The sequence below is a fragment of the Misgurnus anguillicaudatus genome, chromosome 21 (genome assembly GCF_027580225.2).
Source record: "Misgurnus anguillicaudatus chromosome 21, ASM2758022v2, whole genome shotgun sequence".
In the NCBI taxonomy this organism is placed as follows: domain Eukaryota; kingdom Metazoa; phylum Chordata; class Actinopteri; order Cypriniformes; family Cobitidae; genus Misgurnus; species Misgurnus anguillicaudatus.
In genome coordinates this window covers 23,820,832-23,840,433 of record NC_073357.2, presented here as the reverse complement: position 1 = coordinate 23,840,433, position 19,602 = coordinate 23,820,832, and the positions used below count along the sequence as shown (strand labels likewise).

Below are 19,602 nucleotides of genomic sequence, written 5' to 3'. Positions count from 1 at the left end.
TCTCTCTCTCTCTCTCTGCAATGTCTAATGACCTGCGCATTCTCGAGGATGTTTTGAAGTTGTGTTTGACTTGACGCGAAGCTGCTAGACCTCGGAAGATAATGCGCATGGTATTAAAAACGCGTCGTGCAATTTCGTACTTAAGAGCATGAATCCTACCTTTCATAGAAATGAAACACTCGCTTCGCGTCAGTGAAAAGTGGTCGCTTAAATATGACCAGGGGTTTCTTTCATAAGATTTGAACTGAGGCGGGTCTGCATTAGCGCGCGCCTGTCTCTTTCGTCTCCATGGTTCTTTTTGCGCTTTCCCCCGGGCCCCGCCCATTTACATCCGTTGTGCGTCTTTATCACCTTGCTTTTTAAAATAGTTTTTTACTCAGTAACGGATATTATTTAAAATGTAGCTAAGTACAATACTTTAAATAAAACATACTTAAGTAAAAGTAAAAGTACAGATTTTAAAAACTACTCAAAAAAAGTAAAAATACACAAAAAACTACTCAATTACAGTAACGTGAGTAAATGTAATTCGTTACTTTCCACCTCTGCTGATGTCTGTCTGTATCATACTTCAATTTTAAATGACCTCCTGATATTTTTTCCCTTTTCAACACAGCTTTGCATTATTGACTGCAGCCCTGTGCAGTTTGAGTTTTATTGGTTGTAACAACAGGTGATTCCCCAGATGTTTGTGATGATTGCCATTTCGAATTTTCCAGATTAAAAGCCGTCGTCAGGACGACAATTCGAATTTATTTAAACTTATTCTAAGTAACTGTTGCGAGAACAGCCTACAAACACTTCAACGCTTTTATCCTCAGCATCTATGTCTACTGACATTTCCCACAAAATCTGACCCGACAGCCCAAATTGTAAATCATTATTTTAAGTTTATTGTTATGAATCAAGGAAACGCAAATAGACTATTTTAAACATTGATTTTTGTGTAAATTTTTTTTTTCATTTTTAACCCAAAAATTTTATGGATTGTAACTTTAAGATGGATACTATGCAAACTGGGATGCAGCAATATTTTTGACAGCTGCCAAACATATGTGTCTGTATGTGTTACAAATTATGTTTAAATAGTGCCATCTGCTGGTAAAATATGTGATGTTCGGATGAATAGTGTACAGTATGAGTTGCTTGTTATAAAAGTTTGAGCTACAAAATTTTTTCTTGTACTGTAATTGTATTACTCAGCCTCAATCTATTATATCTGTAACAGAATAAATTACTAAGCGGAAATGTTTTTTTAGTAAATATAGTTTGCACATGTCTTTGATAAAAAATAATAATGAGGTCAGAATATAAATGATACAATTTAATTTAAACCATCTATTATGTTAGAGTTTGACATAAATATGAAGAAATCAACTGACTTTTTCAGTTTTCCCACTTTGGATTTGACCTATAGCAAGTGTGTTTGTATATAAGGGGTTATTTTGCTTATTGTGTGTTTGTGTGTCACAGGAAGCTCCTAAAACACCAAGTGGAGCTTATGAAGGTGTGGGTCTCACAAAGGCTTCTGGGAAACTCATGCTGCTGCAGAAAATGCTCAGAAAATTAAAAGAACAAGGTCACAGAGTGCTCGTGTTCTCTCAGGTACACACACGCACACGAGCATAATAATAATAAATTCTCATTACCGTATTTTCCGGACTATAAGTCGCTCTGCAGTATAAGTCTCAACAGTCAAAAATGCGTTTTGAAGAGGAAAAAACATATATAAGTTGCACTGGACTATACGTCGCATTTATTTAGAAAATTATTTCACAAAATCCAAGCCGAAGAACAGACATTTAATCTGGAAAGGCAAGTTATTAAACAATAGCACAGAACAGCAGGCTGAATAAATGTCCGTACATGCTAAAGTAACATAAACAGTTATTTAAACGATACACAATAGCACACAAAATATGAACACGACAAGCCAAATCAAGTTCAAAAAGGTCCCGAAGTCATTCTGCATCACTGAATCCATTAAATTACATAAATACAGGAGCAGCAAAGAGCTGACTCTCGCGGCTGTAGACGGTATTTGTTTCATTTGGTTTATATGAAATATTTTTGATGTATAAGTCGCACCTGACTTCAAGTTCCAGGACCCGCCAAACTATGAAAAAAGTGTGACTTATAGACCGGAAAATATGGTACTTGTTTGTCACAATATAAGTACTCCCAGGGGTCCCCAAAAGAGATGAAATAAAATCTTTTTTAAAAATTGTGAAAAGTCTACTGTGAAACCAATTATTTAAGTTTATGAATATAGTTTATAATATCACAATTACTATTTATTAGTGGCGGCTCGTGACTCTGATTATGCAAGATTATGCGAGTATCTGGCAAACGCAAGCGTTTCTTTTATCATAAACCCTTTAGAGGCCTCTGCAGCAGGCACTTATTTTGACAAGACACGTGATGAACATAGGTTCACTCGACGCGCCAAACTCAAATTTTTAAATTACGAACCACACACATGATAGGCTCCATACATTTTGTGACGAACTACGCATCATGCGCCCTCAAAAAAAGAAGTCACCGGCCGCCACTGCTATTTATCTAACAGAGTGTAGATGTTTCTTTATAAAAAAGATGGATATACTTTAGGAAAGGGGTCCCTCGCTATTGGTTTATATTATATGTTGGGGTCCCAGCTAATTTGAAAACCCCTGGTTTAGAGAACCCCAACCACATGACTCTCAGAATGTATAATATTAATATATTCATAAATATGATTTTTTTCAGTTTTTGTAATTTTTTATGTTTATCCATGGTAGGTTGCTCATTCACAGTTTTAATATAGCTTTGAGCATTTAATCATTTTAGTCAACATCTCATCTTGACCGTGCAGAGTGCCTATAAGATACTCGACAGACTGACTTGACTAGACATGGTACTTGTTGTTACTAGATTGTATTTACACACTCATTGTTCTCTCAGATGACCAAGATGCTGGATTTGCTGGAGGATTTTCTGGATTATGAGGGTTATAAATATGAGCGAATTGATGGTGGCATCACTGGAGCTCTGCGCCAGGAAGCCATAGACAGATTCAACGGTAAAATCAGTTTGCTTCATATAAATAGAGAGTATTAAAAAATCATTATTTTGAGGTGTTTGATAATTGAGTACAATTTTTCAATAAAACCTTACATCATCAACAAAGCAATTGGTGTGAAAAATAATAATAAAAAAAAAATGTAAATTTATGTAGTATTAAGAATGTCTCCACCGGTTTGTGCAAAACATGATGATTCATGTTTTTGTCCAAACATGATTTGAAAATGTGCCGAAGAGCATTTTGTGTGCTTCAGTGGAAGCAAGAAAATCAAGTGGGAAAAGTGTGATATTTTGTTTATTGAATCTTAAGGTTTTATAACAAATTTTAAATTATAAAAGTTTTATTTGTTACACTGACTTTTAGATCAAAAATCTTTACTTGATCTCGGTGTGTCTGTCTGTCTGAATGTCCCACAGCTCCGGGGGCGTGTCAGTTTTGTTTTCTTCTCTCGACGCGAGCTGGTGGTCTGGGTATCAATTTAGCTACTGCAGACACAGTTATCATCTTTGACTCTGACTGGAATCCTCACAATGACATTCAGGTAGCAAAACTACATGATGGACATGACACAAGTGCCTCATACAGGCACCCACACATATTTACGCTGCTTAAAGGGATAGTTTACCCAAAAATGAAAATTCTGTCATCATTTACTAACTCTCATGTTGTTACAGACCTGTATAAATTTCTTTGTTCTGATGACCACAAAGGAAGATATTTTGAGAATTGTTTGAAACCAAATCGATCATGAGCCCCACTGACTTTCTATAGTGGGATAAAAGAATACTATGAAAGTGAATGGGGTCATGATCGGTTTGGTTTCAAACATTCCTCAAAATATCTTCCCTTGTTGTCAACTAACCCTTTAAGTCCTAGTGTCATATTCATCTCTCTCATTCCTGGTTTCAGGCCTTCAGTCGAGCTCATCGTATTGGTCAGGCGAATAAGGTGATGATCTATCGCTTTGTGACACGGGCGTCGGTTGAGGAACGAATCACTCAAGTGGCGAAGAGAAAGATGATGCTGACACACTTGGTAGTGCGGCCTGGTCTGGGCTCAAAAGCCGGATCCATGTCCAAACAAGAGCTGGATGACATTCTAAAGTTTGGCACGGAGGAGCTTTTCAAAGATGAGATTGAAGGTAGAATTCAAAAGATAGATCAATTGATTAACCAAAATAAATGAATTGAATAATTTAATAATAATTTAGACAACTGATTTAATAATAAAAAATTCATATCTTTGAATCTCTGAATATGTTTCAACATTAAATCAGAAAATGTCAATAGCACATTGTAACATGCATTTCCTCAAAGAAAGTTTTTCATTTTACACATTATTTGTAAGTCATAATTTTTGCTGAACATCTCTGAGCAACACACCTCCATAAAGTTTTCCATATGTTGGCTTTATTCAGCAGGGGAAAATAAGGATGATGACAGCAGCGTAATTCACTATGACAATGCTGCCATCGAGCGCCTATTGGACCGCAGCCAGGATGCCACAGATGACTCTGACATGCAGAATATGAACGAGTATCTTAGCTCTTTCAAAGTGGCCCAGTACACAGTGAAAGAGGATGACAAGGTGAGAGACAGAAATGTTAAAGGAAAACACCACCGTTTTTCAATATTTTACTATGTTCTTACCTCAACTTTTTTACAAATTAATACATACTTATCTTTTTTCACTGCGTGCACTTAAAGGAATATTCCATTTTCCTAAAAGAAAAATCCAGATAATTTACTCACCACCATGATTTTATTTTTCTTGTCAAAAATGACAATCGTTTCGCTAGATAAGACCCTTATGCCTCATTTGGGATTGTTTATAGTTCTTTGAAACTCCTTGAAAAAAACTGTTAAGTGTTGAGTTAAGTATTAAGTGTTGGGTTCTATTAAAGTCCATTAAAATGAGAAAAATCCTGCAATGTTTTCCTCAAAAAACATAATTTCTTCTCGACTGAACAAATAAAGACATCAACATTTTGGATGACATGGTGGTGAGTAAATTATCTGGATTTTTCTTTTAAGAAAATTGAATATTCCTTTAATCTTTGTTCAGTGCGTCATGAATGTGTTAGCATTAGCCTAGCTCCATTCATTCCTTAGGATCCAAACAGGGATACATTTAGAAGCCACCAAACACTTCCATGTTTTCCCTATTTTGAGACCATTACATGAGTAGTTACACAGGTAAGTATGGTGGCACAAAATGAAACGTTGCGATTTTTTAAGCAGATAAAAATGAGAACTATATTTAACTATATTAAGAGCACTTAGTTTGCAGCACTTCGAATATTGATGGAAGTTTAAGCGAGAGGGGGAGTAGTCAGGAGCAGGGCCGGATTATCCATAGACGGGATTGGGTGAGTGCCCTGGGGCACCAGGCAATAAGGGGGCATCAAAGTACTCGTGCATGTGCGCGAAGCCGTGACAAAAATACGGAATGTGCGATCAGGTTTTAACCGCTCATTTGCATGATGCATCAATTGTTTAATGTCAACATGCGCTCAGTTTAATACCGATGGGTTTACACAGCACGGATAAGGTCACACATCTCACTCAGAACCGCCCGTGTGGGTTTAAAATAAGACATTGCAGAGATGAGAGATAAAGATAGTGTCAGAACATTTTAGCTTAAAACATTATAGATGAGAATAAAGGTCTACATCAGTGACTAGTTAAGGAAAACTGGATAAAAGACGAGAAATGTGTAAAGGATAAATGTGTATATAAAGGATGTATATTGTCATCCCACTCATCTCGTTACAATATGCTATCTGGATATAACTTATTGTATATGTATGTATCTTATGCCTAGAATTAGTTAAGGGCATTATGCTTCTTTGGTCCATAACTTACTATTCTGAAAGTTTCAGTTGTGCGTAATGACATGTGCAGCAACTGCATAAAGTTAAGTCTATTTAGTATTTTTCAGTAATGCAGTTATTTTGGGAAAATATAAATAATTGCATTGCAGGCTGATTTAAGGCGTGCCCTAAATTTTCTGCTGGCGCTCCAAAAATTTTTAGTCAGGGGCTACAGTGCTCCTAATAACAAAAAAAGTTAGTCTGGAGCCCTAAATGACTAGAGTTTTAAACAAAAAATTTTGGGGGGGGGGGCAACTTCACATGTGGTCACCCTGGGGCACTACACTGTTTTAATCCAGGCCTGGTCAGACGTGATGATGTTACAGTGTGCTGAGGTCAAATTGCTGCAAACTAAGTGCTCTTCCGCCATACAATATAATAGGATAGCAAATAAGACTTGGCTTTCTTATGGCTGTGTATCCAGATAGAGGAGATTGAGAGAGAGATCATTAAGCAGGAAGAGAACGTGGATCCAGATTACTGGGAAAAGCTCCTGAGGCATCACTACGAACAACAGCAGGAAGATCTGGCTCGCAATCTCGGCAAGGGAAAGCGAGTCCGCAAACAAGTCAACTACAATGACGCAGCCCAGGAGGACCAAGGTACAACCTTTACAGTCTCATTCAAACGGTTTAATGATATAGTTGTTGTGGTGTTTAAGAAAATACTGTTTGAAACTGGTTAATGGTTGGATTAGTTGTTTGGGTTGAATCTGAGTTTGGTTGCACCTCAGACGTCACACCCATGGACCGCTGGTTGAACTGAACGTAAATTGGTTACTTTACATGTCAGTCATATGGCCTCTTGGACGGTTCTTGGCCATTCAAAGCTGCCATGGTTTCCAGACCTTCAGTAGGAAGGTGGCACGTTGCCCTGCAGGTTTCTTTTCATGCTCTCCTCATTATATTATTTGCATATATATTGAATCTCTATCGCGGTACATTTGTATCATCAACTGGAGCACCAACAAAAAATTGTGTTTTACTCATTTTTTGTCCCTTTTACTTTCCTATTAACACACACACAAGATGTAAATTTTGTTTGTTTCCACAATGAAGCTGGGTGCACCACACTGCAGTGTTTTGTCGCTTAGTGTCGCATGTCTCATTAAATTGAGTCATTAGGAGGCGTTCCTAATTCTGGTTGTCTTAGTAATAGTGATTAACTATGACGAAAGACAGAGGACATGAACTCCACTGCTTCACTCCCATTTGTAGTCGCTTCCGAATTTTACTGAAAATCTAAACTTTTCTCAACCTTGTGGAGTCAATGGACACACCCACTTCCTGTTGCCAATGGAAACTCTGCATGCAGCTTTAGGCAGATTTGCTATTATTTATTTATTTTGATTTATTTATTTGCTATTATTTGTTTTATTTATACTCACATTTCAACTTTACCCCAGACTAGGGTCAGAAATTAATCAGGGCTAGGGACAAAAGTGCCACTTAAAACAACAATGACGCTCCAGATATTTTCAATTTTAGGGCGTACTGTGATTCGATTTTTAAACTGTTGTCTAACATATAATTTCTTAATACTCTATTCTAGACTCTTAGTATGCATACATGAAAAACACTTTCATAATTTTCATGTAAGAATAATTACTGCAACCACACCAATAGATCTCTTTTTGCAGATTAGAAAATATCCACTAATGAAAATGATTTTATTTGTATTTTTCTACATTATGTTTCTATAAAAGTGTTAATGTCAGGAATGGGAAGGACAGAACCCAATTGCAGACAGCTCTTAACCAAAAAGAGTTTTTATTATGTAACAAAAACTCCCTCGAGGGTGTAAACAAGGCAAGAATTACATAATGACAGGGCAAAAACAAGACAAAGACTCCTGATGGTGACGCACAGGACACACAATGATCCAGCACAAGACATCAGACACAATGGCAATAAATAGAGGAGAACCAAAGGGAACGAAGTCACAAAGGTGAAGAGTATAAACTAATAATGAATAATTAACAAGGAAACACTTATATCATGATTGTAGTGACCAAAGTTATCACGGTTATCAATATTATCATGGTTTTGTTTTTGACAAGTTTTATTTTTGAAAATCACAATTTAATATTTCATGTCCTTTAAATTATTTCTGTGGTAAAAAAAGTATAATTTTTCTGTCTAATAAGTTTACCGTGAATGAATACAAAACATTATCCTTTAAATGGCTTCTTGTGCAAAAAACTATGTTGCATTGGCTCGCCTGCTTCAAACTGATTCTGGATTGACAGGATTTACCGCAAATTTTCAAAATCACGGTTATCAAACACAGTTGTCATGATAATTAAATGTTAAACGATAATACTAACCGTCAGGACATTTTATTGTGGCTAATCGTGAAACCGATAATCGCCCCATCCCTACGAGGTACACAAAACATAAACACAGGCCACGTGACTCTCCCAACAAAACAAGACAACAGTGAGAGCTGCCATGACCCTGTCACATGAAACGCATAAAAAGACATTCAGGGCAGACAGGATCATGACAGTTAATGTCACAATGTGATTTATGTCAGGGGCGTTGCTAGACATACAGCTGTAATAGGGCACGTGCTCCCATTAACTTACTTTTTCTATCACTTTTTTAAAAGCTCAATGCTTACTTAACCCACTATCCCTACATTGCAACAAAATACTAGGAAATTAAACATGTATGCAATGCATTTTAAAATACTGAGGTTCTCAGCCATATAGCTCCTGCCAACTGTTTATGTTGTGTCAGTAAATTGTGAATAAAATATTAATTTCATATCTGTAAGATTATGCGTGTCTCAATCACGTATTGTCACCTGGACTTCTGTGTGCGTGGCTGCGTTTGGGTTGCCAGATCTGCATCACAAAATCAGCTCATTAAAATCTACCCCAAAAGCATCCCAATGACCAGTCACAGCCCAAATACCAAAAAATAATGAGCAAAATCCTTCCATCTTTAATTCAAGGAAAAATCAACTTGCGATAACAGTCTAAAAGTAGCCCAATTCTTAACTCGGCCTGAATGCCGCGGACCTGGCAACACACAGTCATGTGCAGACATTGAATTCTCCGACAGTTTTTTTGTTCTCGGTTAAAGTGTTTTGTTGTTTTTAGCAAGCAATTATCAATACAAAAGAATAGACTTACAATTCAAGTAAATTATTATAAAATTTTAACTTGAGGCACAGCAGATTTACACTGAGGCACGTGCCCCAGTAAAAGGGGTCTAGTGACGCCCCTGATTTATGTCATAATAACTTATTATAGTCTGACTTATTTTTTATTAGTGACCTTAAACAAAGCAAAAAAAGTTTCATTTTATTTTATAATGTTTTTCTTTTTTCATGTTTTAAAAATCAATTTTTTTTGTTTCCAGGTTTAAGTTACTATAGGGTTTAAATCCCAGAAAACATTTAATTGTTGTACACAATATGAAGTGCCCTTTGTTTTTTATTATATATTATTATAATTCACTTTGTACTTTTCAGCAGGATATTTTCTCATTTGAATCTCCAAAATATATTCTGTTGTAATTTCACTTGTGTGGCTTTACTTTTGATTGAGAGGAAAACAAAGGCTGTGCTGTGTCCCAATGCCGTTCTGGTTAGCCACGGGGATTTAGCACTCAAAACGGCAACATCCACAACACCCAGGGGATGCTGAAGTGTGCCACCTTTTTATTTCTATGACAAAAAGAGAAAGAAAAAACAAGATATAAAAAAGAAAAATGATAATGGTTTCTTCTGAGAGGAACAATACAGATTATTTGACTTTAAGATGACATTTATGATGGCATAATTACAGTAACCGCAATGATAAACTGTAAGTACACATACTCATGTAACCAAGCAGCCTGATTTGCAGGGTCGTAATGTTGTGGTATACCTTCTGTATTTCACATATGCACAGGGGATAATCTGCAGGCTTTTCGAAAAGGCAGTGGCTGCTAGTCCACTGAATGACTTTTGGTGTTTTATTTTTAAGCAGACCAGTGTTTTAATGTAGGGAAAAATATTATTGGCACAGCAAAGTAAAAAAAAAAAGATAAATAGAGACAAAAAACAGTTTGTTGCAAACGGGAAAAATCGAAATTTCCACTTAAAATGTTGGGAAAAGTTGGGAAAAATTATTTGAAGAATGCTGGTAAATAAGACCAAACTCCTACATCATGGCATAAATAATATTTTCTGAAAGTATATTTACTACAAAACCAATCAGGGGCCCCATTGACTTTTATAGTAGGAAAATAGAATACTATAGAAGTCAATGGGGCCTCTGATCGGTTTGGTTAAAAACATTTTTCAAAAAATCTTCATTTGTGTTCATTTTTATTTTATTTTATTTTTTTATTAAGTACAGTGCACAGACAAACATTAATCTCAAATAGAGAAAAGATGCTCTGCATCAGATTTAGCTACTAGCTAATTTCCATCTGTAGTCTTGGGCAGGTCACTAAATACACAAATTTCACAAAAACAATTAAAAAATGTTCCCTAAAATGATCAGGAGCACTACAGTTAAAGGTGCAGTGTGTACATTTTAGCGGCATCTAGTGGTGAGATGACAAATTGCAGCCAACGGCTCAGCCCACTGCTCACCCCTCACTTTTGAAACGCATAGAGAAGCTACAGTAGCTGCCACCAGAAAAACATGTCATCGTCGGAGACAAAAAATTTGTCCGTTAAGGGCTTCTGTAGAAACGTGGTGGAACAAAATGGCAACTTCCACGTAAAGGGACCCTCGTTTATGTAGATAAAAACATCTCATTCTAAGGTAATAAATACATAACGATTCATTATAAAAAGGTCTTTATACACCCATGATAATGCAGTTTTGTATATTATATTGCATTTCTTTCAAGAGATCCTTATAAAAATTAGACACTGCACCTTTAAACACTAACGACAACAATTAATCAATTAATTCCATCAGTAAGATTCCCCACTATAAATACCCAATTTTCAATTCAACAATAACATTAGAATATAAAAATATATAAAATGAACAATAAATAAATCAGTGAATAAAATTACACATATTCATCAGAACAAAGATATTTGTACAGGTTTGTAATAATATAGGACTAAGTACCGTAAAACTTCAAATAACAGCCGAGTCCCAAATAGACGCCTGTCTCTTTTAGACGCCTGGTGTGACGACAGGTTTGGGTAAATAAACGCCTGTCTCAAATAAAGGCCTGGTCTGTTTTCTAGTTTCGGGTTGTATTTAATCTTCTAAAACCCGTCAGATAGTCTGTTTAAGACAGTTCTATGGTGCAGATTGAACACGCTAAAGTTTTTTTTGCTTACCGGTAGATGTCACGTGACAGACGCAGTCGTTCCTTTACTCATCACCAGTGATGGGAGTAACGCATTACAAAGTAACGCGTTACTGTAATTCCACTACTTTTAGCAGTAACGAGCATGTAACGAAGTATTTTTTTAAATCAAGTAACGCAATTACAATTACTGAAATTTAAATGAGTTCGTTACTCCCGTTACTCTATTTTGTAAAAAATAGACAACATATCTGACGTCGCAGGACAGTGGTTGGCGGCGCAATGAATCATTACACTTCATCATAGCTGACAGTGCATATAGAATGAACATGAAAAATCTAAACGGGACAACATACCTTTGTTTAAAAATTGTGCGCAAGTCATAATCCATCCGTTCTCATGTTTGTAAATTATCTTCGCAAAAGCAATCCCGGCATGACATTAACTTGCATTTGTAGTCCACAAAAGTAATACATCTGAGAAATGTTGATATATTCTTTAATGTTTACATCGGCCTTCATGAAAGAGAACGATCCGCGATTGTTGTTTCCACTAAAATATTCACACTGCGCTGTACACCCATGTTAAAACTCCATAGTATGTGTGAGCTCGCTTTTAGTTTTAGTTTCAGTCTCTCCGTATCCGAAAAACAATCCACTCGCTCTGTGTCCGTTTTATAAAACAATCCACGTAGCCTACTCCGTTTTCTGATTAAATATCTTCCTTTAATCCTGTGTATCATTTAAATCCAACAGAAAATATATACAAACAGTATATGACCAAAGAGCACAGTCCCTGTCGCGAGCTTCACAAGCTGTGTTCCAATTCAAGGGCTGCACCCTACTAAGCATGCGATAAAAGGTGAGCACTTTGTTTCAAGGCGCTCAGAAGTTCGCGAAGAGAACTGAAATGAGACGGTCTAACCTTCGGAGGACCCATAATTTGCGTCACCTGCTGCACGCGTACCACGCCTGTCAGCAGGACACAGCGGAGACGTTTCTAACTTATTAAAATAAATATGAAATCAGAAAAATTATTATTTATTTTAGAAAATATGACATGTTGACACAATTGTCTCCAATTTTTTAAAGAGACACTACACAATTTTAACACATTATATATTTTTGTAAACATGCAGAATATTTGTCTAAATGATCTAAATGATATACATAAATAAAGTAAGTTTACATATTAAGATAATTTCTAACAAAAATATTCAAAGGTTGAATCTAAAGCAAAATAGCCTCCTACAGTATGTGATATATTAGAGTCTTACGTGTAAAATAGCCCATCCGTATTATTTTATTGTTTGACTGTTCAGTACTGTTCATATTTACATTTAAAAAGCAAACATAAAAGTAACTTAAAAGTTACTTTTCTTAGTAACTAATTACTTTTGATATACAGTAACTGGTAGAGTAATTCAGTTACTTTTAAAAAAAAGTAACTAGTAACTGTAACTAATTACTAATTTTCAGTAACTTGCCCAACACTGCTCATCACTATGACAACACAACAAGCTTCGTCGCCAGGATTGAGGTGATGATGACAGTAGCGAAGTGGCAATCGAGAGAGTCAGGACTTTTCCCGGTGGGCCGGTAGTGTTTTGGGGCCGCTGATAATAGCCGGGCTTTCAGTCTTTTGTCATGCATGCACTCCCGCCACACATTGTATTTCTCACGCGGAAACACTATTTATCATATTTAATATGCTGCAGCGCCTAAAATGTATCTGGCCGCACTGCTCTCTCTCTCTATCAAGCCCGTCTTCCCTAGAGTTCTAGTCGATCGAGCCAATACAAAAAAAAGAAAGAGGCTACACAATAGCCAATCAGAAAATAGCACTGTTGTATCTGGGTAAGATTTCACGCAACAACCAATAAAAAAACATATAATTGTTTGCTTTATTTATACTGCCAATAATTTAAGACTGTTATTATTACACGAACTAATTTGTTAAACACATTCAAATTAAAAATAAAACGTAATATGTGGTAACCTCCTGCTGTCATGCTGGAACAATTCAATTAAAAGCCTGTCTCTTATAGACGCCTGTCTCTTTTAGACGCCTGGTGTGATGATAGGTTTGGGAAAATAAAAGCCCGGGCTATTATTTAAAGTTTTACGGTAAATGATGACAGATTTTTCATTTTTGGGGTACTATCCCTTTAAATATGATATTACAAAAAAATCTGGTGAAAATATCTGTATAACTGTAGTATAAGTTAATGTTAACATCAAATATTCTTTACATCATTTAATTGTTATTTTATTTGTATTACTATTTTTGATATTCTGCAGTATAAAACATATAGGAGAGTCTCTTTGGTATAAACACATTTAAGTGTTGCATGGTATTATGGTAATATTCTTCATACCACCCAAATGTATTGGACTTTAATCCTGGTGGGAAAATTAAATACATGCTAAACATAATTGGGCTTTGTAGTGAGTGTACTGAAAATGTTTTTGTATGTTTCAGAGTGGCATGCTGACATTTCAGATAACCAATCAGAATACTCTGTTGGCTCAGAGGAGGAAGATGAGGACTTTGATGAGAGGCCTGAGGGTGAGGACACACATGCAGACACGCTTACCATACACAAACCCCCTAACCCTAATGCTGCACATTTCATATTAAGCATCATTGACGACATGGACTTGGATGATACCTCAAGTCATGTGGCTTTTTGGGAGATTATTTAATTATTGTTCCGATCAGATCAACAAATTGGTCCAAAAAATCCCCTACACGTCTAGAATTCGTAAAGCAGGGGACAACATCATAAGGGTGGACCACAGCTTCCATACACCCATCAGTGACAAAAAAACTGCATGTACATTAAAGGAAGAGCGTAAAACCACCTAGAATCCCCCACCAATGTTCAAGCATCCAGTTATAACTAATAAATCCTACCCATAAAATACACCGCTTTACATTTTTAGATGAGATTATTTGTTTAAGACGTTACTTGACCCATTTTTGGTCCTTGTTTTTAGATGTGATGTGGTTTGTCAGGTTTTACTATGCTTCTGGAGACAGGCTCACAATGTGTGTTGTGCAGCTGTTCAGGATAATATATCCTTCCTGTGCTGTAACCTTGTTTCCTGATGCTGGATCAGTAAGATGGACATGTCTGCTGATTTTCTGGCTGACTCTTCTCTCCCCTCTCCAGGTCGCAGACAGTCTCGCAGGCAGCTCAGGAATGAGAAGGATAAACCGTTGCCCCCCCTGTTGGCCAGGGTGGGTGGCAACATCGAGGTATTGCCAATTATCTTCAATTACTCTTTTTTTGGGTCACACATAAAATAATGTTTAGATGTTTGTATATTTGGCTGTGTTTTTAAAAGTGTGTCCATGGACTTTTGTTAAAAAACAACAAAACGGATTGGTCAAAGTTTAGCGTGATTAATAGTGTATTTTCCGAGTGCTTGTTTATCCGAAGGTCATTTGCAGAGCCAGTCAAAATAAAGTTGACTGACATATGGCTGGAGATAACCTTAGTGTATTTTCCAGCCTTGAGAATTGTAACGTTTCATAATGTCAATAAAACCATGCCTGTTTTTCACATGAGGTTTGATTAGATTTATATGATAGGTAAATATGTCGTCCTGTCCTGTTTGTCAGGTGTTGGGCTTTAACACGCGCCAGAGAAAGGCCTTCCTGAACGCTGTAATGAGGTGGGGGATGCCCGCTCAAGACGCCTTCTCCTGCCAGTGGCTCGTGCGAGACCTCCGTGGCAAGAGCGAGAAAGAGTTCAAGTACGAATTTTTTTAGCCTGTAAACTTACGTGTTCAGAAAATAAAAATGTATGAACTTGCAAATTAATGTGAAATGAAAATGCCATTGATTATTTGCTTTCTTTGGCAGGGCGTACGTGTCGCTGTTCATGAGGCATCTGTGTGAGCCGGTGGCTGACGGTTCGGAGACGTTTGCCGATGGTGTTCCGAGGGAGGGGCTCTGCAGGCAGCCGGTCCTTACACGTATAGGGGTCATGTCTCTGGTCAAGAAGAAGGTCAGTGTGTGTTTTCTGCATTTAAAGGGATAGTTCACAAAAAAAAAATTATGTCATTAATGACTCACTCTTATGTCATCATGTTCATCTTCAGAACACAGTTTAAGATGTTTTAGATTTAGTCTGAGAGCTTTCTGACCCTCCATTAAAAAAATACTGTCCATGTCTAGAAAGTTAATAAGAGCATCATCAGAGTAGTCCATGTGACATCAGTGGGTCAGTTAGAATGTGTTGAAGCATCCAAAATAAATTTTGGTCCAAAATTACGACTTTTTTCAGCATTGTCTTCTCTTCCGCGTCTGTTGTGAATGCACGTGCACAGTGATGCTGCTGATGTACAACGCTGCTGACGTGTTATCCTCAGACAAGTTTGCGAAGATTTTTTTCAAACTTACAGCGTGCGTCTCCCTCAGACTGTAAACAAAACTCGGGCACAAAAAAGGTGGGGCGCACCAGATAACACGTCAGCAGCGTCGTACGTCAGCAGCGTACTGCAGTCTCGTGTACGCGGTTCACAACAGAACCGGAAGAGAAGGAAATGCCCAAAATGTATTTTCGATACTTCGACAAATTCTAACTGACCCACTGATGTCACATGGACTACTTTGATGATGTTTTTATTACCTTTCTGGACATGGACAGTAAACCGTACACAGATTTTTAATGGAGGGTCAGAAAGCTCTCGGACTAAATCTAAAACATCTTAAACTGTGTTTCCAAAAATGAACGGAGGTCTTACAAGTTTGGAACATGAGGGTGAGTCATTAATGACATTATTTTAATTTTTGGTTGAACTATCCCTTTAGGAGTACTAACATTTTTAAACAAATTAATCTACCTATCTGTCTGTCCATTTATCCATCCTTTTATTGATAGCTTACTTTTCATTTTAAAGCCACAATTTGTTAAGAAATATTACCAAAAACCACTTGCACAGTGTGATATATTTCATGCAAATGTGTACTTACATTATCCCAAAAGTTCCCAAGGATTTGCAAATCTAGAGAAATTCCTATGATAAATAATGGCTCATGCCTTGTCCCTTGTCACTAGCTGGGTTTCTATCCAAACGTTAAGCAAATCTTTTCAAACTTGTTTCCATCAAGTTGTTCGAGCAAGGCATGATGTAATGGAAGAACCGAAAAGTCACCATCAGCCGAAACAGACCATCAGTCACATGGGTTTAATGTTCACTTTGTCAGAATTTATTTGGCAAACGTTTCCATCTCCCATAATTTGCATTTACCCTTTTTCGCATAAGTAAGTCAAAAACCACCTGCAGTGAGCATAAAAACTTCTTTACGAATTAAAGGATTTTTATTCGAAATTTACGTTTCCATTACTCATTTCTCATGCAATACTTTAAAATGTACGAAACTACTTGCGGAAAACCGAAAATGGGTAAAGAGGCGGGACATGGGTGAAGCTGAGGTGAAACCACGCCCGCCTAGCGCGAGTCTAGTGACAGCAGTGGCTGTTCAACCGACACTCAAGCGGCCACGCCCTTAATTATGCAGTAGTTTAAGGCTTAATATAATCTAAACAGGTGAGTTAAAAAAAAATTCACCCCCCTCACAGTTGTCATGAAGGGCAAAATTAGCTATATAGGCCAAAAACACTTTTTGTACCAGGCTGTAAACATATTATTTTCTACTGTAAAGTTGGCCATTTTCAACATGGGAGTCTATGGGAATTGACTCCCTTTTGAAGCCAGCCTCAAGCGGCCAGTCGATGAATTGCAGTTTAAGTCACTTCCGTGTTGGCTTCATTAGAGAGATCGGAAGGTTGCCCCTCGGCGGCAACGCTCAATTGGCGTGGAACTTACAGTACCATCCGCACATTCCGCGCCATTCGCGCTTACCGCGTCGCAGGATGCCTATTCGCGTCTTTGGATTGACTTAAAGGTGGAATACGTAGAATTCGCCACTAGAACAATAATAATAACAAATGACGTCGATTAATGTCGCTCTGAAGCAGCGTGGCATTATGGGATTTGTATTCTTCAACTCAACCGCTGATGGCCATCAGTCAGACACGAAAGAGAAATCAAGTTGACGGATAAGGTAATCAAGTCTTATAAATGTTGCGTTTGATGACATCGTGTTATTTCATTATATAAGGTTATATGTTATGTTCAAAATGAAATTGTTAGTCATAGATGTTAAAGTATTAGTCCAAATTCGATGGTGTGTTAACACAGCACAGAATTAAGTGTTCAAATTTACAATCTACAATTATTTTTCGCATAATGTATTGACAGTACAAATCTTATTGTGGGATTATGATGTAAAATTATGATTTATTAGTTTGGTACTGTACAGTCTGTGTCTGAAAATGACCATTTGCGTTATGTTATATTGCAGTACAATACCTCTTGATGTGCATTATATTGTCCGCGGGAAGACACGCTGATTACAGTCTAATCTTGTGATTGATATAATAGCATGAGATTTTTGAAGGGTTACGAATCAAAACAACTCACCCGTCGCGTAAAACACAAGCAAGATTAGCATCTATGTCTAGTTAAATGCTGTCGCGAAGCTCTCTCCATTCAGATAATGCAACCCAGATATTGATCCTCATACTTTTTCTCGTCTTGTTCCAAACTCTTCTTGGGTCGTTTGGTTGGCCCGTACGCTTACGGGAGCTGTCTTTGCTGACACAACCAGCGGCAGACGGGAGAGAGTAATCTTAGTCCATAAACAAGCGCGTAGGCTGACAGGCGCTAACGCATACTTCCGCATTTGTCCACGACACTGTTGTCATGTGGTTTTTACATCAGTAAAGGCGGTAACAAAGGGATATTAACGTCATTTACAGGCGACTGCAACTGCCCTGTGTCACTGTTTTGAATGGCAATTTTCTCACGATTTACAAGTAGTTGAAACCATTATAGACATTGATTTTAATCAGCTGGACAAAATATATAACACTGGCCATTTGATTTTTAGGATATTTTACTGCAAATATCTTACAAATTGCACCTTTAACATGTAAATCACTTGCGCTTCTTCCGCGTCTGGTGTGAACGCACCACTACAGTTGGTGTTATGTTGAGATTGGCCTGTTTTCCAGCAGTTTTTTGCTTGCACTATGTTTACTTAAGAAGGAGGAAACAGTCGGGTTTGAGACTCATGATATGCCATTACCATGTACAGAACTCTTATTATTCATCTACGCTTACGTAAAACACTCTTACATTCTACGGCATCTTTAATAGTAAAACTTAATATGTTGGACAGTATGGCAAGTTGTTGTTTGTCGTAAAGGTGCAATTTAAACTGAAAGCTGCCCACATCGCTCTCGAGTGTTTACTCGTGGTAAACTGCATGTGGAGAGGTTTTGGCCGCTCATGCATGTCATGCTTTCTCCAGGTGCAAGAGTTTGAGCACATCAACGGAAAATGGAGCATGCCTGAACTAAAGCCAGAGGTTACGGTGGACTCCAAGAAATCTTCAAGAGCCTCTTCACCTGTCATAAAGACAGACACTCCCACACCTGAACCGAGCTGTAACAACACACCCTGCACCTCCAAACCAGGTACACAATCACCCACACACAAGTTGACAGAAGAATGACACATACAGAGACTTCACCTGCTGCGACCTGCTTCCACAGCCACTCCCTCTCCACCTGACAAAATAGAAAAGAGCGGCAAAGAGGCCGAGAAAGACGAGAGCGAGTGCCAGTCAGAGTCAGAGAAAGAAAGAGAGAAAGCAAAAGAGGGGAAGGAGGGAGAGAGTGCAGAAAGCACAGAATATGGAGAGGTAAGTGTGTAGTGCGTGTGGCAGTGGTGGTGTGTCATGTAAACATGGAAGTCTGTATTAAATTGAATGATTAAGGAATTATACGTGGGAGAGGAAGCCTGTATACATGTTTGTCTTATATTTGAGTGTCGCTATCACCCTCCAGACTTCCACCACGTTGAAAGAGGGTGAAAAGGATCCTGCAACCAATGAGAAATCCCTAAGTCCACCTCTTGATGACTCCAAAACAAAAGAAAACTCTGACGTCTCTCCGTCTTCTCCCAAAGAAAAGAGCGATAAAGACAAACGCGAGGAGGACATCTCCGAGAAGGAGACCTCCCCTGAGAAAACAAAGGGAGATCCCACATCTGATTCCCCATCTGTTAAAGATGAGAACAGAGGTAGCTGCAGATACTGTAATCTGATTGGCTGGCATGCAGGTCAGTCATTTTATCACAACGGTTGATTGCTTTTGGTGTGTTTTTTTTTCAGAGGCTGGGAAAGGAGAGAAGGGAGAGAAAAGAGAGAAGACTGGTGAAGAGCGGGAGAAGAGAGATGAGACACCTCCCGCAGAAATAACAGAAAAGAAAGAGAGAGCAGATTCTGATGTCAAAAAAGGTGAAAATTAAGTACAA

The 19,602-nt window shown here is 37.7% G+C and overlaps 1 protein-coding gene across 2 annotated transcripts in view; it reads left to right on the top strand.

The window, feature by feature from the left end:
• The window catches only part of chd3 (chromodomain helicase DNA binding protein 3), a 68,310-nt gene that overhangs the window by 20,064 nt on the left and 28,644 nt on the right, over positions 1–19,602 (top strand). For both annotated transcript variants that reach the window (XM_055197939.2, XM_055197940.2), the window contains exons 20-33: positions 1,474–1,605; positions 2,944–3,061; positions 3,481–3,605; positions 3,974–4,205; positions 4,482–4,651; positions 6,361–6,538; positions 13,688–13,774; positions 14,382–14,467; positions 14,834–14,967; positions 15,077–15,221; positions 18,596–18,761; positions 18,840–18,988; positions 19,134–19,368; positions 19,460–19,585. In XM_055197939.2, the coding sequence (XP_055053914.2) occupies positions 1,474–1,605; positions 2,944–3,061; positions 3,481–3,605; positions 3,974–4,205; positions 4,482–4,651; positions 6,361–6,538; positions 13,688–13,774; positions 14,382–14,467; positions 14,834–14,967; positions 15,077–15,221; positions 18,596–18,761; positions 18,840–18,988; positions 19,134–19,368; positions 19,460–19,585 (2,083 nt within the window). The remainder of the gene's footprint in view (positions 1–1,473; positions 1,606–2,943; positions 3,062–3,480; positions 3,606–3,973; positions 4,206–4,481; positions 4,652–6,360; positions 6,539–13,687; positions 13,775–14,381; positions 14,468–14,833; positions 14,968–15,076; positions 15,222–18,595; positions 18,762–18,839; positions 18,989–19,133; positions 19,369–19,459; positions 19,586–19,602) is intronic.